General features: G+C 31.3%; 1 protein-coding gene across 13 annotated transcripts in view; it reads left to right on the top strand.

The window, feature by feature from the left end:
- The window catches only part of LOC127728021 (spectrin alpha chain-like), a 66,199-nt gene that overhangs the window by 7,315 nt on the left and 37,218 nt on the right, over window positions 1-21,666 (top strand). For 7 of the 13 annotated variants that reach the window (XM_052235157.1, XM_052235160.1, XM_052235165.1 and 4 more), the window contains exons 2-18: window positions 5,663-5,920; window positions 6,330-6,455; window positions 7,046-7,186; window positions 12,047-12,130; window positions 12,473-12,577; window positions 13,035-13,126; window positions 13,456-13,600; window positions 13,829-13,945; window positions 14,256-14,429; window positions 15,074-15,175; window positions 15,535-15,672; window positions 17,359-17,469; window positions 17,893-17,970; window positions 18,547-18,702; window positions 19,016-19,158; window positions 19,915-20,089; window positions 21,275-21,292. In XM_052235157.1, coding sequence (XP_052091117.1) covers window positions 5,675-5,920; window positions 6,330-6,455; window positions 7,046-7,186; window positions 12,047-12,130; window positions 12,473-12,577; window positions 13,035-13,126; window positions 13,456-13,600; window positions 13,829-13,945; window positions 14,256-14,429; window positions 15,074-15,175; window positions 15,535-15,672; window positions 17,359-17,469; window positions 17,893-17,970; window positions 18,547-18,702; window positions 19,016-19,158; window positions 19,915-20,089; window positions 21,275-21,292 — 2,151 coding nt within the window. In that variant the 5' untranslated portion in view covers window positions 5,663-5,674. Of the gene's footprint in view, window positions 1-1,695; window positions 1,791-5,662; window positions 5,921-6,329; window positions 6,456-7,045; window positions 7,187-12,046; window positions 12,131-12,472; window positions 12,578-13,034; window positions 13,127-13,455; window positions 13,601-13,828; window positions 13,946-14,255; window positions 14,430-15,073; window positions 15,176-15,534; window positions 15,673-17,358; window positions 17,470-17,892; window positions 17,971-18,546; window positions 18,703-19,015; window positions 19,159-19,914; window positions 20,090-21,274; window positions 21,293-21,666 lie in introns of those variants that run through there. The other 6 variants (XM_052235162.1, XM_052235163.1, XM_052235168.1 and 3 more) reach the window with 2 other exon arrangements.

Genomic DNA, 21,666 nt, shown 5'->3' on the forward strand with positions numbered 1-21,666 from the left:
GTTTTTATGCCCCACCTACGATAGTAGAGGGGCATGATGTTTTTCGGTCTGTGCGTCCATCCGTTTGTCCGTCTGTCCCGATTCAGGTTCAAGTTTTTGGTTAAGGTAGTTTTTGATGAAGTTGAATCAACTTGAAACGTAGTACACATATTCACTATGATATGATCTTTCTAATTTTAATGCCAAATTAGAGTTTTGACCCCAATTTCACGGTCCGCTGAACATAGAAAATGATGGTGCGAGTGGGGCATCCGTGTACTATGGACACATTCTTGTTTTCTCAAATTTAATTAATATAAATGATACAGCTTTACATAAATGTATAGTGGAAAGCTTCATTATGATCTAGAAATTTTTTTATTTGGTATATGTTTTCAGTTGCACGTGTATATTAAATACAATAAGAGAAAGGCTGTTTTTCACCTTAATTCATATAAATTTCCTCTCAATTTGTTCAAATTTTGATTTTGATAAAATCCAATATTTTATAATGTTCATAACCTTAGATACAAGGTTAACACCTGCTTTTTTTTTTCTTCACTTCTCAAAGATGTATTGGTTCTTTAAGGGGGCATTAGCTACGAGATATAAAAAAAATTAAAATAAGATCTTTTTTGATCAATCATTAATGATAGTGAAATAATATTATTCACTTTTAACAGCCAGTTTAGTTCAATTTTTTCGAAATAAGCTAATAAACGTCGCTGATGAATTATTCACTTGCAAGTGAATAATTCGACCTCATTGAAGCTGTATTCATGTGACCTTCAATTTAACCCAATAGCTAGAGATTGGTTACGCATATATTTGTTCAGCCTTTAAAAGGAAAAGAATGTCAACATTGAAAGTGAAACAAGGATGAACCATTTCGTTGACTGATTCGATCCACAAAAAATCATTCTTATACAGGTAAAACCGATGATTTAAATACTTATTTTTTTAACCTATAACATGAAATCAAACAGTCTTCGGAGGTCATCTCGATGGTTAATTAGATGGCGTCTCGACTAAAATACACACGAAATAGTCAGTGCATTGTTAATTGTTTATTTCAGACTTATTGTAATTTGGATATACGTTTTAGTATGTTATAAATCAAATATGAGAATTTGAGTCAAATCAGTTAGCATGAATTTGACAGCTAATGCCCCTTTAAAGCCTAGAAATATTTTTAATCCTTATTGATTTTCTTGGCATTGACAGCAAAATTTTGCACACTTTTGCTGCAGAAAGATCTGCTACAGCTTACCGTGAAAAGATTTTTTCAAAGAGAAAAGTGATATGTATTTGTTTTATTGCAATTTTTCTTTTAATTATTTGGAGAGATTATCTGGCCACAAGGAAATATTTATGATCCTCAAGGGAGATTTAATTAGCTTTTACATAACATCTGCATCAGCACTGCCTCTTTTTATTGAATATTTGGCTGGTATCCATAGTGATGAGACAAAAATGTATTGATCAGTTTGTTATCAATATTTTCTTGACTGGTGCAGCCATGTTATCAACACAAGTAAATACAAACATTCCAACACATGCTGATATTTATGAATGGATGATTAAGATGGATTAATACATTTTGAGATTAGGGGTGGATGGAAGATGCTATGTTATGATGTGAAAGGGTGTGACTAATTGATAACAAATGCACAAATGCCCATTTTTTGAAGATTATCCAGATGTTTTTGTGATAACAGTTGTAGTGTTGGCATTTGCTTACTTAGTTTATTATGGGATCTACTGCCTGTTTTTATATTTATTATCAATAAGAAGTTCATCAGTTTCAAGAGGTAAGGGTTAAAAATGATTGAGATATTGTTGTATTTATAGGACTGTGATAAAAGTAGTTGCAGTAGTAAGTGATTGAACTTTTTTTTCATTGATTTTCAAGAATCAAAAACTTAAATATAGGTAATTTTACCCCTATATTGGTTTTTTCCTAGATTTGAAAGGGGCATAATAAAGGGGTTTCAGAAAACTTATCATGCCATCTATAATTTTTCAGATTTTTAGTTTGATTACAATGAAATAGAGAAAAGGATCAATTTATTGCTATTTCAAAACAAAATAAATCGAAAAAATTCAATTTTTGGATTATATCACACATATATATGTGTAGATAACATATGGTAGTTGATTACTCAGAAGATTACATAAATCTGTGTTTATTTTAGTCATCATAGTATTAGTTGTACTGTACATATGAGTAAGATGCAACTAATCATATTGCTAATAGATAATTTCATAAGTAACTTTTTGTCATTATGCCATATTCAGTGTAATTGGTCATAGAATTTCTTGTTTATGATAGATCTGTTAGTTGGAATCTAATATTATAGACCATTTATTATAAGGTACTCAAATTATGAAATTGCATTTTGATTTTTTAAAGAAAGGTTATGATATTCTGAGAAGAAATCTCTTCATGATTTATCCTTATAATATATCTGTTGTGGGAACATATTCTGGCCTCTTGGAATCATTGTTAACTCTCTACAGTGAATTATTTTCATCCTAAGTAAGTAATTACTGTCATTGGAAAAGGTTTCTAATCATGCCTGATGGCATATTGTATCTATGCACACCAACTCATCATTATTTAAAACCTGAGGAATGATTTAGGGGGAATTTGATACATTTTATAAGTTAATGTTTATATCAATGTAATAATGATACTGACAATTTTTATGCCCCCGTAGTAGGCAATGGGGCATTTAAGTGTTACCCTTAATGACCGTCCTTCCGTCTTTCCATCCTTTTATTTTCCTTTCATCACTCTTAATTAAGTTTTCCTCATTCAAATTTTATGAAACTCATGCATACACAATGCTAAGAACCATAACCCGCAGACAGAGTTCGAATTTGGGCAGTCTGTCACTTATGGTTCTTAGAGTTATGCCCTTACATAACTTGGAAAATTGCCAATTTTTTCATTTCCGCACTCTAACTTTAGTTTTTCTCATCCAAATTTTATGTCACAAACTTATCTTATAAATAATTTATTAATGTCAACAACTTTATCTATTGTGAGGAAATATACCGATTAAAAATAAAACATATTCTTTAAACAAGCATTCTGAGAGTATTGCATGGCAATACATAGTCCCCTACCAGGTAAAAATTCATTTTACTGGAACAAAATGCTAACTTGTTCTATAACTTGTCATGGTGTAAACAAAAAGTATATATCATGTCAATATCTTCAAGCATGACTAAAAACAGTGTGGGACTGATTATATGAGTGAAAAAACATTAGTTATAGAATAACTAATCGAAGAATTCAAATAGAGAAAAATATTCAACAAGTGACCGAACAACACATTAATTCACGAATGCGCGTAGCGCATGAGTTAATTATCAGTGTTGTTCGGTCACGAGTTGAATATTTTTTCGATATTTGAATTCTTTGATTAGTTATTCTTTTTATTACATTGGCAAATGGCTTTTTTATGAAATTAAAGTAGAAAATGTAAGGAACTTTATCTTTTTCTACGCATTCATAATTTGTTTTGATCCGACGTTATCGACGTCTTGACAACGCCTATTGTTGTATGACGTCAGAGGAGTGAAATAACCACGTTTATTTCACATGTGAAATTATCGGTTTTTATTTCACTGGGAAATCAGTGTAATTCATTGCAACCAATGTAATAAATATGGTTAATAGTTCTCTAAAATTAGATATGATGTAATACAGTGTATATCTATTTTCAAATTATGATCAAATATAATTAATAGTTCCAAATATTTTTTCTTTCATTTGTCACAAACTAATATAGATTTGTAACTTATCTATAAAATGTCAACAACTTTTATTTACACAATGTAATGTATTGAAATATATACATTAATAAAAATAGATTATTATCTAATTAAAGGATTTCTCTTCATAATTTTTTTTTATATATATATATAGCATTCAGAAAATTAGTTTATACTAAATAACAAACAAACCTGCCAAAAAATTCTTCAAATAATTTAACAAAGAATGTCTTTTAAAAAATGAGTTATCTCCCTTTGTACAGAAATATGGTTTAACATAGTACTCTTACATTAGATATGGTCCAGAGTTATGGTCCGTAACTCTGGACTAAATCATCAGACAGGAACAAAATTCGTACTTGATCTATAACTTGTCATGATAAAACTATATACCAAATATCAAATAATCAATATCTTCAAGAACGAAGAAAAAAAGTGTGGAAAGCTGATTTGCCGGACTGACGGATAGACAGACAGACAGACAGACGGACAGAGTGCAAACCTAAAGTCCCCTTCAACTTCGTCGGTAGGGGACTAATAAACAAAAAACTCTTATTAGGATGAAAGTTGAAACATAACAAAAATTTCACTTACCTTTACTTTCACCTTAACAGATGGTCAAATGTCTAATTTAATTTGCAATGAAATTCTCAACCATAGGAAATCATTTAAATACATGTTAAAAAACCTAAAAATAGAATGATGCAAGAAAAAATCTAAAAATAGAATGATGCAAGAACAATAATCACTAAAGTTAATTTTATCTGAATCAGCAAAATTCCTAGTAATATTTAAAAATAAAATGACAGCTTTTCATTTGCATATCACCTCAAAGATGAGACACAAATTATAAGCTAAAACATTGTAAGGGAGGTAACTCTTAATGTAATTAAAAACCCAAACAAATGAAATTGATCAAATATAAGCAATTCAGCATGGCAAAAACCCCTACAAATCAATTGTTGTTGAAATCAAACAAGGTTAAAATTTTGGACCTTGATGTGGACCAATTTGAAAAATGGGCCCAAAATTCAAAATTTGAATACATTATTAGTAATTAGATTCAGCATATTGAAATCAACCAAAGTTTAATTTTGCATCCTGATTTGGACCCACTTGAAAGCATGGCCCAAAATCTAAATTCTAAATACATGGTAATATTAAGCATATCATAGAACCTCCATATTTTTAGATTATTTAAATTTACAACCCATTGAGATTGGTCAGAAATTAAGCAATTCAACAAAGTTACAAAAAATTGCTTGTTTTTTTACCCCTACTTCCTAAGCGGATACCGCCATATCCCCCAAATTCAAACCAACCTTCCTTTTGTGGAATGGAACCTTGTGGTACAATTTCATACAAATCCATACACTTATACTGAAGTTATTGTCTGTAAACCAGAAAAATGTTTGCTTTTGGCCCCAAATTCTGAAAGAGTTGAGGCCATAAACCCCAAAATCAATCCCAACCTTCTTTTTGTGGTATGGAACCTTGTGGTATAATTTCATAGAGATCCATACACTTATACTCAAGTTATTGTCTGGAAACCAAATGTCTTCAGATGATGACGACATTGCCATACCATTATACGGCAGCATATCATTTCAATACAGTCTTTACCACATCCATGGTACTCAAAGGGGTTCAGTTAAAAAACTTTAATCTTAATGGTATTACACATATACTTAACTGACTGTGAAACAGGGTGTTAGTGATTGAAGTAGAAAGCACACTTATTTGCAAACATATCATGTAATACTGATGGAATATACTGAGATGTTTTAGAATAAATTTCCAGCAATCATCTTGAAATAAATAAACATTGTAAGTGTAATACATTTGTTACTGTTTTAAATTACTATTGGAGACATTAACAATTGGTTTTTTTTTCTTTCAGTAAGAAGGCAAGATGACAGAGGTTCAACCTCGAGAGATCAAGATTCTTGAGACAGCTGAGGACATTCAGAGTCGTAGACAGGAAGTCCTTGGTCGCTATGAACAGTTTAAAAGCCTCTGTTCAGATAGGCGTCAGAAGCTTGAAGATTCAAGAAGGTACCAGTATTTCAAAAGAGATGCAGATGAGCTCGAGAGTTGGATTTATGAGAAATTGCAAACTGCCTCAGATGAAAGCTACAGAGATCCCACAAACTTGCAGGTAATAAAAATAGTATTTTCCCACATTTTTTTAATTTGCAGTCTTTACACTAATTGGATTTATCAAGCCATTTTTTGGTGGGTGCACTTGAATTATATTATGTTCTGAAATCTATGGGTTTATCAACTTAAAGCTGATAAGAAATGCAAAATATTCTTTTGATTTTGATTTTCAGTACAGTAAGAACACATACAAATGTATCTTGGATAAAATTTTGGTAATTTGAAATATCCAACCTAAAGAAAAACTCAGATGGAAGTTGGTATTGGGAGAATCTTTTTAAAGTTAAAAAATAAAGGAATATCAAAACCTAAAAGGGAGACTACTGTTTACATTGTAATAAAGGGAGACTACTGTTTACATTGTAATAAAGGGAGACTACTGTTTACATTGTAATTTCTACAACCAGGCAAAGATCCAGAAACACCAGGCTTTTGAAGCTGAAGTAGCTGCCCATGCCAATGCTATTGTTGTCCTAGATAATACAGGCACAGACATGATTAACAAAGAACACTTTGCCTCAGATATTATAACGGTAAGAGACAAATTTAGTTTGTATTTTAAAGGTCAGACATGAATTTGAATCTGCTTTGAAGAAGACTTCCTCTTTTTAAAATCTTTGTTATTATCTTTTTTGATATCTTCTTTGTTTCTTATTTTATAATAATTTGAATTACCTCACAGCCATTTTTTCCTGTTGCAATTTCATGTCTAAAAGGTACAAAAAAGAATTGTGGCAGTAATGATTTGAATCTTTTAGATCATACAGATTCAACATCAAGTCACATGGAATGAAAAATATTGTATATTGACAACAAATTTTAAATATTTAACATTTTCATTAAGGTCTATTTCATAGAAGCATGTTACAGTGAGAACAAATTTTTGTTTGGTTCAAGTTAATCTTGTAAAATCTGATATTTCATTATCCATCAAATTGTTAGAAAAGGAAACTTATTTTTCAAAAGAAAAGATTTAAGTTTTACTGCAGTAAACAAGATGGTTATTTTTACCATGCATAAATTAATTATCACAGGTAGGACTGCACTGTTTTATTTAAGTAGAAAGTGAGAAATAAAAAAACTAAAAAAAACTGTCAATGTTTATGTGAAATTATTTTAACAGGCAAGATTGGAAGAACTTCACAGACTATGGGAACTATTGTTATCTAAGTTGAAAGACAAAGGACTAAGATTGAAACAAGCATTAAGACTAGTACAGTTCATGAGAGAATGTGATGAGGTCATGTTCTGGATCAGTGACAAGGTTTGTACTAATATTTAAACATTTCTTAATATCTCCATAAATAGTGCTAAAAAATATATGTTTAGGACTTTTGATAAACTCTAATTTTTATACGACCGCAAAAATTGAAAATTTTTTGGTCGTATATTGGTATGACGTTGGCGTCGTCGTCGTCGTCGTCGTCGTTGTCGTCGTCGTCGTCGTCCGGCGTCGTCTGGCGTCGTCCGAAGACACATTGGTTTTCGCACTCTAACTTTAGTTTAAGTGAATGGATCTCCATGAAATTTTACCATAAGGTTCAATACCATGAAAGGAAGGTTGGGATTGATTTTGGGGGTTATGGTACCAACAGTTAAGGAATTAGGGGCCAAAAAGGGGCCAACAATAAGCATTTTTGTAACTTCCAGACAATAACTTGTGTGTAAGTGTATGGATCTCTCTGACATTGTACCACAAGGTTCCATATCACAAAGGGAAGGCTGTAATTGATTTTGGGGGTAATTGCCTCAAAATTTTAGGAATTAGGGGCCAAAAAAGGGGCAAAAAACAAGCATTTTTCTAGTTTCATGACAATAACTTGTGTGTAAGTGTTTGGATATTTCTGAAATTGTACTACAAGGTTCCATATCACAAAGGGAAAGCCGGAATTGAGTTTGGGGGTAATTGCCTGAAATGTTTAGGAATTTGGGGCCAAAAAGGGGCCAAAAATAAGCATTTTTCTAGTTTCCAGACAATAACTTGTGTTCAAGTGTATGGATCTCTCTGAAATTGTACTGCAAGGTACCATACCACAAAGGGAAGGCTGAGATTGAGTTTGGGGGTGATGAATCATAAGGGGGTTCAAAAAATTTTGGGGGGGGATTTTTTTTTTTCTTTTTTTTTTCTTTTTTTCCTTTTTTTTTTCTTTTTTTTTTCTTTTTTTCCTTTTTTTTTTCTTTTAAAATTTTCCATTTTAAGTTGGTTATTTCTGATTTATATTTAAAAGCAAATAATAATGATATGGTAGGAGATACACACCAAACAGGATGTGTAAATTATTATATAATAAGTATTGTGCAATAGCAAGAAATTTTCAATTGCACAGTATTGCACAATAGCAAGAAATCTTCAATTGCACAGTATTGCGCAATAGCAAGAAATCTTCAATTGCACAGTATTGCGCAATAGCAAGAAATATCCAATAGCACAATATTGCGCAATAGCAAGAAATTGTCAATTGTACAGTATTGCGCAATAGCAAGAAATAATCAATTGCACAGTATTGTGCAAAAGAAGATACTTTGTATAAATTGCTTATTTCTTGATCAATTTCAATGGGGTTTTATTCTTGAATTCTTGGGGTTCTTTAATATGCTGAATCTAACCGTGTATTAAGTTTTTGGATTTTGGGCCCCTTTTTAAATTAGACCACATTGAGGTCCAAAGGGTCCAAAATTTAACTTTGTTTGATTTCATCAAAAATTGAATTATTGGGGTTCTTTGATATGCCGAATCTAACCGTGTATTTAGATTCTTAATTTTTGGTTCTGTTTTCAAATTGGTCTACATAAAGGTCCAAAGGGTCCAAAATTAAACTTAGTTTGATTTCAACAAAAATTGAATATGTGGGGTTCTTTGATATGCTGAATCTAACCATGTATTTAGATTTTTGATTATGGGCCCAGTTTTCAAGTTGGTCCAAATCGGGGTCCAAAATTAAACTTTGTTTGATTTCAACAAAAATTGAATATATGGGGTTCTTTGATATGCTGAATCTAACCATGTATTTAGATTTTTGATTATGGGCCCAGTTTTCAAGTTGGTCCAAATCGGGGTCCAAAATTAAACTTTGTTTGATTTCAACAAAAATTGAATATATGGGGTTCTTTGATATGCTGAATCTAACCATGTATTTAGATTTTTGATTATGGGCCCAGTTTTCAAGTTGGTCCAAATCGGGGTCCAAAATTAAACTTTGTTTGATTTCAACAAAAATTGAATATATGGGGTTCTTTGATATGCTGAATCTAACCATGTATTTAGATTTTTGATTGTTGGGCCCCGTTATCAACTTTGTCCACATTGAGATCAAAAGGGTCCAAAATTAAACTTTGTTTGATTTCATCAAAAATTGAATATATGGGGTTCTTTGATATGCTGAATCTAACCATGCATTTAGATTTTTGATTATGGGCCCAGTTTTCAAGTTGGTCCAAATCGGGGTCCAAAATTAAACTTTGTTTGATTTTAACAAAAATTGAATATATGGGGTTCTTTGATATGCTGAATCTAACCATGTATTTAGATTTTTGATTATGGGCCCAGTTTTCAAGTTGGTCCAAATCGGGGTCCAAAATTAAACTTTGTTTGATTTCAACAAAAATTGAATATATGGGGTTCTGTAATATGCTGAATCTAACCGTGTATTAAGTTTTTGGATTTTGGGCCCCGTTTTTAAATTGGTCCACATTGAAGTCCAAAGGGTCCAAAATTTAACTTTGTTTGATTTCATCAAAAATTGAATTATTGGGGTTCTTTGATATGCCGAATCTAACCGTGTATTTAGATTCTTAATTTTTGGTTCCGTTTTCAAATTGGTCTACATAAAGGTCCAAAGGGTCCAAAATTAAACTTAGTTTGATTTTAACAAAAATTGAATTTTTAGGGTTCTTTGATATGCTGAATCTAAACATGTATTTAGATTTTTGATTATGGGCCCAGTTTTCAAGTTGGTCCAAATCGGGGTCCAAAATTAAACTTTGTTTGATTTCAACAAAAATTGAATATGTGGGGTTCTTTGATATGCTGAATCTAACCATGTATTTAGATTTTTGATTTTTGGGCCCTGTTATCATTTTTGTCCACATTGAGATCAAAAGGGTCCAAAATTAAACTTTGTTTGATTTCATCAAAAATTGAATTCTTGGGGTTCTTTGATATGCTGAATCTAACCATGTATTTAGATTTTGGATATTGGACCATAATAGGTGAATGTCCAATTTAAAATTTTTAAGTTCTTAGACCACATTCATTCTGTGTCAGAAACCTATGCTGTGTCAAATATTTAATCACAATCCAAATTCAGAGCTGTATCAAGCTTGAATGTTGTGTCCATACTTGCCCCAACTGTTCAGGGTTCGACCTCTGCGGTCGTATCAAGCTGCGCCCTGCGGAGCATTTTATTAGCTCCTACCTTTACATTTTTTTATGATCTCTTCCATAGAGACCTTCACTTCACCAACATATCAGTTGTTGTAACTTCTAACTTCTACAAAAATGCATTACAGAATTGATCTGAACTATGTTGATCATTGTAACTTTGTTCATTGAAAGATTACAAATGGTGAACTTTCAGTAAAATGATACTGGAATAGGACTCCGTGAAGCATGACATTCTCCTGTTTGTGAGCCAGTAAAAAATGTTGAACCTACCAGCGAGAAAACCTTATCACACATTTTTTTTTAGCTTAAAGGTCATTGTTACATACCTGTTATTTTCTTTCTGGTGCAGTGCAAAAAAAATTACCAATTGTTATCATTGATTACAACCAATTTATTTTATATAGTTATTTTTTTGCGGTCATATATTGGTATGACGTTGGCGTCGTCGTCGTCCGAAGACACATTGGTTTTCCTACTCTAACTTTAGTTTAAGTGAATGGATCTCTATGAAATTTTACCATAAGGTTCAATACCACAAAAGGAAGGTTGGGATTGATTTTGGGGGTTATGGTACCAACAGTTAAGGAATTAGGGGCCAAAAATAAGCATTTTTGTAACTTCCAGACTAACTTGTGTGTTAGTGTATGGATCTCTCTAACATTTTACCACAAGGTTCCATATCACAAAGGGAATGCTGGGATTGATTTTTGGGGTAATTGCCTCAAAATTTTAGGAATTAGGAGCCAAAAAAGGGGCAAAAAAACAAGCATTTTTCTAGTTTCATGACAATAACTTGTTTGTAAGTGTATGGATCTTTCTGAAATTGTACTACAAGGTTCAATATCACAAAGGGAAAGCTGGAATTGAGTTTGGGGGTAATTGCCCAAAACGTTTAGGAAAAAGGGGCCAAAAATAAGCATTTTTCTAGTTTCCAGACAATAACTTGTGTTCAAGTGTATGGATCTCTCTGAAATTGTACTGCAAGGTACCATACCACTAAGGGAAGGCTGGGATTGATTTTGGGGGTAATTGCCTCAAAATTTTAGGAATAAGGGGCAAAAAACAAGCATTTTTGTAGTTTCAGGACAATAACTTGTGTGTAAGTGTATGGATCTTTATGAAATTGTACTACAAGGTTCCATATCACAAAGGGAAAGCTGGCTTTGAGTTTGGGGGTAATTGCCCTAAACGTTTAGGAATTTGGGGCCAAAAAGGGGCCAAAAAACAAGCATTTTTCTAGTTTTCAGACAATAACTTGTGTTCAAGTGTATGGATCTCTCTGAAATTGTACTGCAAGGTACCATACCACAAAGGGAAGGCTGTTATTGAGGTTTGGGGTGATGAATCATAAGGGGGTTCAAAAAATTTGGGGGAAGGGGATTTTTTTTTTTTTTTTTCTTTTTTTTTCTTTAAAATTTTCCATTTTAAAATGGTTATTTCTGATTTATATATAAAAGCAAATAATAATGATATGGTTTGAATAGGTTAATTAGAATTTTCTTAGACCACATTCATTCTGTGTCAGAAACCTATGCTGTGTCAAATATTTAATCACAATCCAAATTCAGAGCTGTATCAAGCTTGAATGTTGTGTCCATACTTGCCCCAACTGTTCAGGGTTCGACCTCTGCGGTCGTATCAAGCTGCGCCCCAGCGGAGCATTTTATTACATTGTTGCATTGTACCAAGTCTTTAAGGTGAATAAAATGACTTAAAAGTTTTCTTTCATTTTGTATTTAGGAAGCTTTCGTATCCTCAGAAGAGTTTGGACAAGATTTGGAGCATGTTGAGGTTTTGCAGAAAAAATTTGATGAATTTCAGAAGGTATTGTATAGTTAAATGTATCTGAATGAATAAGGAGGAAGCTTTCTTTCAATCTCATAACTAGTAAACATGTTTTTCTTCATCTTATATTTAACTTGCATCAAGCAAGTGATATACATTATTTCTTGTTTATGGTAAACAAAAGTTGTTAGTTTTTTCAGAGCTATTCCATTCAGAGCTATTCCATTGAATTGAATTAAGGGAGGATACACAGTGAAGGTGTTTTGTAGGGGAATGAGTTTTGGGTTTAGATCCAGTACTAAAATTTAGATTCTTAACCTTTCACATTGCCTGAGTAGTAAGATGAAAACAATATTCATAACACTTTTGTTGTTATTTTAGGATTTACATAACCATGAAGATAAAGTAACAGAAGTTAACAACTTGGCTGAGCAACTGGTATCTGATGGTCACCCAGAGGAAAATACTATTAGGACAAGACAAGAGGTACTGAAATGTTGTAGAAACTATTGTATTGGTAATATGTTCTTTAAATATATCATGAAAGATAATGTGGGGAAAAAAGCAGCTTTGCAAAATTTGGAAAATTTGGGGAAAAACAGCCTTTTTGCATTGGGAATGAAGCTGATATTCAATAGTTGGGTGAAAAAATACATGGGATGTTCCCAAATGTTTAATATACATGGCTTGTACATACTTTTGGTCTTAAATCTACCTTATGAAGAAAATACATGTACAGTTTGTTCATACAGCAATCACCTTTAAGGATTCATATATCTAATAAACTTGGTTATGTTGTATTTAAGAGTAGGAAGAAATAGAAAGTGGAAAAAAATCCTTGTTGAAGGATGTTCCAAAGTCATTTTTAAAACAATCTCTTCTGATAGGAATAAAAAAAATGGATTTATACCTATATTAAAATCTTTTGAAAATGTAATTGCAGGAAGTAAATGAAGCATGGCGCAGATTAAAGGAAATGTCTCTCCTAAGACAAGAGAGGTTATTTGGTGCCCATGAGATACAGAGATTTAACAGGTAAATATACCAAAATTATACAAGAAACCATATTATAATGTTATGAGAAATCATGCATAGAAATATACAAGTGCAGTAGGCCCCAAAAAATTTTGTATTTTCAAAATCGTTATCCAAGTTTTGTTGTAATTCTAATGTTAAATTTGCTACTGATATGGAATGAAGAATTTTAAACCTAATGGAAAAGCAAATCCCCCCCCCATTTCTCAGTGGTAATTGATTCACTCATTACATTTTCGTTTGGTTGACATGTAATTGACATACAAGAAACAAACATTAGATAAAGACTTTATTACAATGCTATCAACTATGCACAATTTCTTGATCAGAGATGCAGATGAGACTATATCCTGGATCATGGAGAAAGATGCCATCTTGTCTTCTGATGATTATGGCAGAGATCTTGCCAGTGTACAAGCCTTACAGAGGAAACATGATGGTGTGGAGAGAGACTTGGCTGCTTTAGAAGAAAAGGTAAATCATATCACTTACAAGTGTATGTTATGATATTTGCCTATGCCATAATTTGTGTGTACTTCTGAAATAAAGAAAGTGTTTGTTATAAAATGGATCAATATCAAATATTACATACACATGTATTTATATAAATTTAGGGCTTCACTGTTAGCATAAAAAGAAAAAAAGAAAAGGTTTGTGTATTTTTGGCAATATATATTGATCTATACTTTTCTCGATGCTTAGATTCAAACAATTGGAAAAGAAGCAGATAGACTTATGGATAGTCATAAAGATCAAGCAGAACAGATTAGTTCTAAACAGACTGAAATAGCAGACAACTGGGAAAAGCTGAAAAATAAGGTAAAATATCATTTTTGTAGTTAGGGAATAGTAGATATTTGTTGCATGGAAAAAAAAGAATGATACTAATGAAACTATATTGAAAATTAACTTTCTTTATGACATCTATATATATGTGTATAATTCTGTAAACATTTTGTAGTATTTAATATCGTATATTCTTGAATTTATGATGTATGATTTGGTGTCCAAAGAAATAATAGAACCATAACAGTTATAATTTGTTAAATTAATTATGTTTTATACAACTTACATTTTCTATCTGATTTTATTGAGTTGATAACAGACAGTAATATTTTCTTTTGAACAGGGTTCTGATAGGAAAGCTAGACTGGATGATTCTTACTACCTTCACCGATTTTTAGCTGACTTCCGTGATCTGATTTCCTGGATACATGATATGAAGGCCATTATATCTGCTGATGATCTGGCTAAAGACGTAGCTGGAGCAGAGTCCTTAGTAGAGAGAAATCTAGAATGCAAGGTAATTCATCAAGCTCAACTACCGTTGATTTTATTTTAAGGCCATAATAAAAAAAAATTCTATGATTCTCATCCTTAACAACAACAACCCCTCCCCTCCCAATAAAATATAAAATATTATTTTGATTTCTAGTTATTTCTTTCTTATTGCTAGGAGGTTTCACTAAATATGGTTAATAATAAGAAAATAGAATTTGCCTATCCCCACCTTTTCCCAAAATTTAAAAAAAAGTTGTTTGTATAATTTTGAATTATTTTTTCATGGACTTTGTGGAATTATATAGTACCAGAAACTTATTTACAGCATATATACTTGAGTGTGTACAAAGAACAATGTATTGAGTTCACCTAACAATAGAGAAAACTTTTTTTTATACAAGAATTCTGTTGAACATTTCATTTAACATAGAAGACTTACTTTACTCATTGTTTTGAAATAAAAAAAAAATTAACAGAAACCAAATCTAGGGAGAACATCTTGCATAAAAAGTGACCAAAAAATAATTGAGGGGCAAGAAAACTGCTGTGGCAGAATTCTGAACAAGATTTGACAAAGTGTACCGTAACAAAACACGTTTGATATGTATAAGATAAAACTTTTGTTGGTAAATAATTTTCTAAGCACGTTTTGAAAATGTATTTTAGGGAGAGATTGATGCTAGAGAAGACACATTTCGATCTACAGTTGATGCTGGACAAAGATTAGTTGATGCTGACCATTATGCTGCTGATGAAGTTAGAGAAAAGGTAACTAAGGGTTTATAATTTTAATAAACCTTGTTGATATTTGTCTGCAATTACTGCAGATTACAGTCTTTCCTGTAAAACTTGATATAACAAGGGGGAAAGTCAGTTTCACATAGTGCTGTTCAATTTCAAAAAGGTCCCAGTTTTGAAAAATATTGAATCCAAGTGTAGCAGCATCCAAAGAAGGAATTTAGCAAACTTCCAACATAGTTAATCAAACACTTCTGAAAACCATTCGTTTAGAAGTGATGGGTTATTCTAGGAAGAAATACAACTAGTCTTTTCTATTTTTGATTGTATTTGACCGTATGCTGTTATATTCGTCATCATCATATTAAAATAAATACTTATAATTTCAGTTGCAAGTATTGTCATCAGAGAAGTCAAGTTTGTTAGAACTATGGGAAGAGAGGCGTATTTTGTATGAACAGTGTATGGACTTACAGTTATTCTACAGAGATACAGAGCATGCTGATTCTGTCATGACTAAACAGGAGGTGAGGGAAATCTTTTGTTAATATTGTGGTATCACGTTGTCGTAAGCGTCAATCGAAGACATTTGGTTTCCGGACCATCATTCTTATATGATTTGCATATTAGGGAAAACGTTAATATGATTGGTCGAGAGGGCTTCTGGTAGTGGATCTTGACATTGTTTATTTCGATAGACGACGTTGACAGAACTACTTTTTGTAACCAATGTAAACAAGATGGCGGCGGTAATATAAAAAAAAAAACGGCTCGCATTTGAAATATTTATTTTCACTTCGCTTTCATCGTCAAATTAAATTATAAACACAAAACATTTATTTGAAAGAAAATAAGTTATTTGTTTAGTTTATTTTTTTCAGATGGCAAATTTCATGGAGTATATTTTTTTGGCGTTAACCAAATAATATATTCATGCGCCAGGTCAATTCCACAAATTTACAATTTACATGTGATAGAGGATACGAGTGGAGAAATCAAATTCCTTATTTCCATATTTAAAGAATTATAAGGATTAAACGCATTTTAAAGGAATTTATTGGTGTATTAACTGGACCAAGTCACTCACAAACATATCATATAAGTCCATTGGACTTTTATTTGTTTATGAGTGAATTGGTTGAGTTTATACACCAATAAATTCCTTTAAAAAGTCGTTTAATCCTATAATAACTTTAGTATATGTAAATAGAAATCTATGAACTTTAAACACAAGGTTTATAACCACAAAAGGAAGGTTGGGATTGATTTTGGGGGTTATGGTTTTAACACTTTAGGAATTAGGGGCCAAAAAGGGACCCAAATAAGCATTTTTCTAGTTTCCAGACAATAACTTGTGGAAAGGTGTATGGATCTCTCTGAAATTAGACCACAAGTTTCCATACCACAAAGGGATGGTTAGGATTAGCTTATGGGTGTTATGGCTCAAACCGTTTAGGAATAAGGGGCAAAAAAGGGGGAAAAACAAGGCTTTCCTGGTTAATGGACAATTACATGAAAGTACAATGTTATGTTTGGATTACCTCCCTTACACTGCTTTTAAATAATGTATAAAGAAAGGTTGTATTGTCTTGAGGTGATTAGCTGTCAATTTATTATTAGAAGTTACTATTAGAAATGCTGATTAAGGAATATTAATTTTAGCCATGATTGTGTATGTCATTTTCTATTTTAAGACTTTTATGATGTATTTAAATGGGTAATTATGGTTGCAAACTCCATTGGAAATTTTAATTGAGATTATGACCATATCTTGAGGGTAAGATTTTTTTTTTAAAAAGGGGGGGGGGACAATTTTTTCTCAATTCAGATTTCAGAAATTAAAAAGAAAATTGTTTCAAATTTTTTTTTTTTGGCAAAAAAGGGGGAGGGTCAATTTGCAACAGCATAGTGTATTGCACAAAAGCAAAAAAAAATGAATATAAATTCAAATCATATAACCAATTCAAAGTTCTTTGACTACAGTTATTCTGTGTCAGAAACATATTATGTGTCAAATATTTAATTACAATCCAAATTCAGACCTGTATCAAGCGCGATGTTTTATAACATTAAATGCAAGCAGGGGCATCATCTGTCTCCCATGGACACATCTCCATTTATTTTGTTTTGTTTCTCTTGTTTTGTCATTTACATTCTTCATTTACATTATTACTTTATTTGAAATTATTTCACTGCATTTTATATTACAACAGGCTTTCTTAGCTAACAGAGATCTTGGAGATTCATTGGACAATGTTGAGGCACTAATAAAGAAACATGAAGACTTTGAAAAGTCATTGGCTGCACAAGAAGAGAAGATTAAGGTTTGTATAGATGTTTAGAATATTAGACAATAGGTAAAGAAGAAATTTGATTATGTTTTAGATAAATGTAAGAAAATATCTAAAATGTTGATTACACTACAGTTTGACAAATCAGAAGAATATTTACCCAATCTACAAAAATATGTTTACTATATGCTGTTTTATGTGTATGTTTTGGCAATCCAAAGTTGTGCTCTAAATTGTGTGTCTCTCCTGAATGTGCATGAAATATTTGCCACTGAATATTAAGCAAACAACAATCAATCAGACATATAACTTTCATACTTTAATACATTCAGGTCTCTTAGTGACCATCTGGTCAATAATGGTACATAATCCCTGAAATCCTGTGAGGAAAAAATAATATGTGATTATGAATCTGTAAACAGAAGACTCTTATGTAAATTTTTTTTTATGTTACAGTTATTAGATGACTTTGCCACCAAGCTGATACAGAATGAACACTATGCTCATGATGACATAGCTAGCAGAAGAGATCAGGTACTAAAGTTGAGATTTTTACTGTTTCATGCAATATTTTTAGTATCACATACCTTCAATAATTGAATACACTTTGATAGTCTCTGTTATATCTATTCACAACTTTTCTAGACTTATGGCAATTTAGAGCGTGACATATATTTTATTGAATTGACCCTTCCTAATTTATGAAGTTTAATATTATGACCTTAGAAGTCTTTGTTGTTAGCCTTCGGCTGTTGTCTGCTCTTTGGACGGGTTGTTGTCTCTTTGGCATATTCCCCATTTCAATTCTCAATTTTATTTTGATTTTTTGTGTTGTTGCATATTGTCTCATTTACCTATACCCCACAACTCTTTCTATATGTAAATTAAAATGTAAATTGTATACTGAAGACCATACAGATTTAGGCCTTTATGAAATGTCATTAGTTCAAAACTGTATAAATCTTAATAAATGATTGAGAATAAAATATTTAAACAAGCCATCTTTTAAAATTTAAACTATTTATTTGCAGAGTTTATTCTGCCTTTTAAATTTTTTGGAGACCTTTGTTTTTTTATTTAACAGGAACTAATATTTCTGTTTAATTTTAGTTGCTTACAAGAAGAAATAACCTGTACCAGTTGTCAACTGAACGGAGACAGCTTCTAGAGGAGTCTTATAAATTACAGACTTTTGAAAGAGATTGTGATGAAACAAAAGGGTGGATCAATGAAAAACTTAAAACTGCCTCGGATGAAAATTACTTGGTAAGTATTTTACGGAAAATAACCAGTTTTTACATGTTATAGGAATCTGGGTTTCAATGTTATACAATTGGTAAATTTTTTTATTAGTATTCTGAAGACTATTGAACCATGAATTTAAGAAAATAAGATTGCTCGCCTAAGAGTACAAGATAATCTCATGCATTTAAAACGAGATGATTTCTCCTGTTTCTCGAGTTCTCATTTCAATTGTGCTTGTAATTTTTTGTTAACATTCATTTTAAAAAATAATTTGTTAATCAAATTTGTTATTGTGAGAAATAGAAATTGATAAAGTAACATAATTTTATTTAAGGACCCAACTAATTTACAAACAAAAGTTCAGAAACATCAGAACTTTGAAGCTGAATTAGAGGCCAACAAGAATCGTATTGAAACCATAGAACAAACAGGGGGCCAACTCATTAGTGAAAATCATTATGCCTCAGAAGAAATTCGGTATGTGTGCTAATATTCTTGTTTTGAATCTTTCCAGCATTTTGCTGGTGAAAGTGATATCAATTCACTAATTCAATTGATATCTAAGGAAATGTAAGACAATACTGGCCTGAACTGTGTATTTGATTGAAGTTTTTATTTTTAAGTAGTTGGCAATAAGGAATTTATTAGTTGGTATTTAGTCATTTGATTGACTAGTATTCAGCAGCAAGTATAACATGTATATTGTGAATAAAAACTAGTTACGCATTAAATCATTTAGTAGGTTCTTTCAATGGATAACCAATTATATTTGACTGCCGCTTTTAAAAAAAATATATTTTAAATTTTTCCTCACAATATGTGACCTGCATTCCATTCATTGAAGTGTTGCTGATTGGTTTCTTTAGCATGCAAAGATCTGCCAACATGAAGATTTATATATAATTCTCTTTCTGACCGAAGATTGACAGATGATTGGTATTGGGTATGGTTAACACTATGAACATATTATAACAGTATATTTCTGTTAAAAAAATATCAGTGCATTAATATTTGCAATGTTATAGTACCCACAAAACTACAAAAAAAATCATCAATTAGCTGCATTTACTGTAGAATGCATATTATAATATATAACAGTGAAAAAATACCCTATAACATGCTGTGACTAATAAGTCCAAAGAAAATATGTTATGTGAATTATTACATTCACAGTTTCACATTTTTATTCATAAAAGTAATTATTTGATTTATGGTAAATGTTGTGCATTTCAGTATCAAAGTTGATGAGATTGTAGAACTTTGGAAAACATTGTTATCTCAAACAGAATTGAAAGGTAACAAACTGAAGGAAGCAAGCCAACAACAACAGTTTAACAGGAGTACTGAGGATGTTGAGGCTTGGTTATATGAGATTGAGGGACAACTTAAGTCAGAAGACTATGGCAAGGTTTGTATCTAGTTTATGCATGGGACGGGAGAGTGTTTCTTTTGAAATCAACTCTCAAGAAATCTTTTCAATTTAAAAAAAGACTTAATAGGTTTATAATAGTCTCAAGTTGTCTCACCAGGATTTTTTTTTAACTCAAATGAAAATCTTTCAAATTACAAAAATAATGCATATCCTATTTGGTTTATGGTTAAAAAATGGAAATTGTTAAGAGCTTATGTTTGATTTTATCATGCCCCTGTTATTGCTATAGAAACTGACTTAATCTCTAATATGCTTTATATAAGTTACTTTGCTTTATTGATTGCTGCCTATTTGATTAGGTGAGATAGGCTTGAATGAACTCAGCCAAGATGAAAAAATGATTAGGAATTATGATTTCTTGTGGTTGATTTTATGCATATATCATATATGTTAGTTAATATAAATATCCCTATGTCTTGAATATATTATATGATTTATAAACTTTTAACATTTTCTCTCATTTACTGTAATATAGTTCTCATATAATAACATTTTACATGATTCTGACATGTAAAAGTTCACATGTAAAATTTCTTCACAGTAGGTATAACAGACATGAAATATGAAAAACATATTTTCTGGTTATATAAGACTTAAGTTTTACATGTAAAGGTTGTTTTTTTTTTTTAAGTTCTTTTTAGAAAATCCTTTATATCATTCAGAATCATTGAGTGATAAAAAGAATGTTATGATATCATTATGAAATTGTTTGTCAAAAACAGTTGTCAATGAATATTAAGGGATAAAAAGAAATTGGATATTATAGAACACTTATAAGAAGAATGACCTCTAGATAATCTATATACAATTTTACTTACATTGAATGTTTTAACAGCAGACCACTCATCTGATAGAAACACACCTCCTTGGTTAAATGGTTAAAACATAAAGATATGTTGATTAATGTATTAAAGCTTTTGAAATAAAAATTTCTCAACTGAAAAAACACTGGATATACTTCCAATCCAATGTAGAAATTCTAATATCAACAGCCATTTGTTTTGGAAATTGTCTGAATAGAGCTGATTATTTGTTGACATTACTCACCAGATGAGTGGCCTCACTGTAACTTCATATACATGTATATATGTATGTAGCAATATACCAGTCTTATTGAAATATTTTTTTTTGAATATGTTGTGTATTTTGCTTTATTATTAGCATATTAAGACTAGACTTGTAAGTTTTATTTTTATTTTGCATTTAATTATCTTGCTTGCTAGAGTGATTATATTTTTTCAGATTTAATTGTGTGTGTAGAGTTAGAAATGACACCATTGTTTATTTATTCTCACCCACATAAATAACAGTTTTACACAACAGTGTTGTTTACATTTTGACTTTGCCTCTTTTGTTTTTTTACCCATTTCAGTAGAATAAAAATGCTTTATGAAGCATCTCTTCAACAAAGGAGCTCTTCTGTTTTTACCATAGTTGATATACCCCAGTGGATATGATAAATCAATGGCAGTCTTATTAAACTATGCACACCAGCACATGGTCACTCAAGAATCCAACTTTGAAATCATAGCCTAAAACTCCTGCAAGACTTT

This window comes from Mytilus californianus, unplaced genomic scaffold (genome assembly GCF_021869535.1).
Source record: "Mytilus californianus isolate M0D057914Y unplaced genomic scaffold, xbMytCali1.0.p SCAF_2, whole genome shotgun sequence".
NCBI lineage: Eukaryota > Metazoa > Mollusca > Bivalvia > Mytilida > Mytilidae > Mytilus > Mytilus californianus.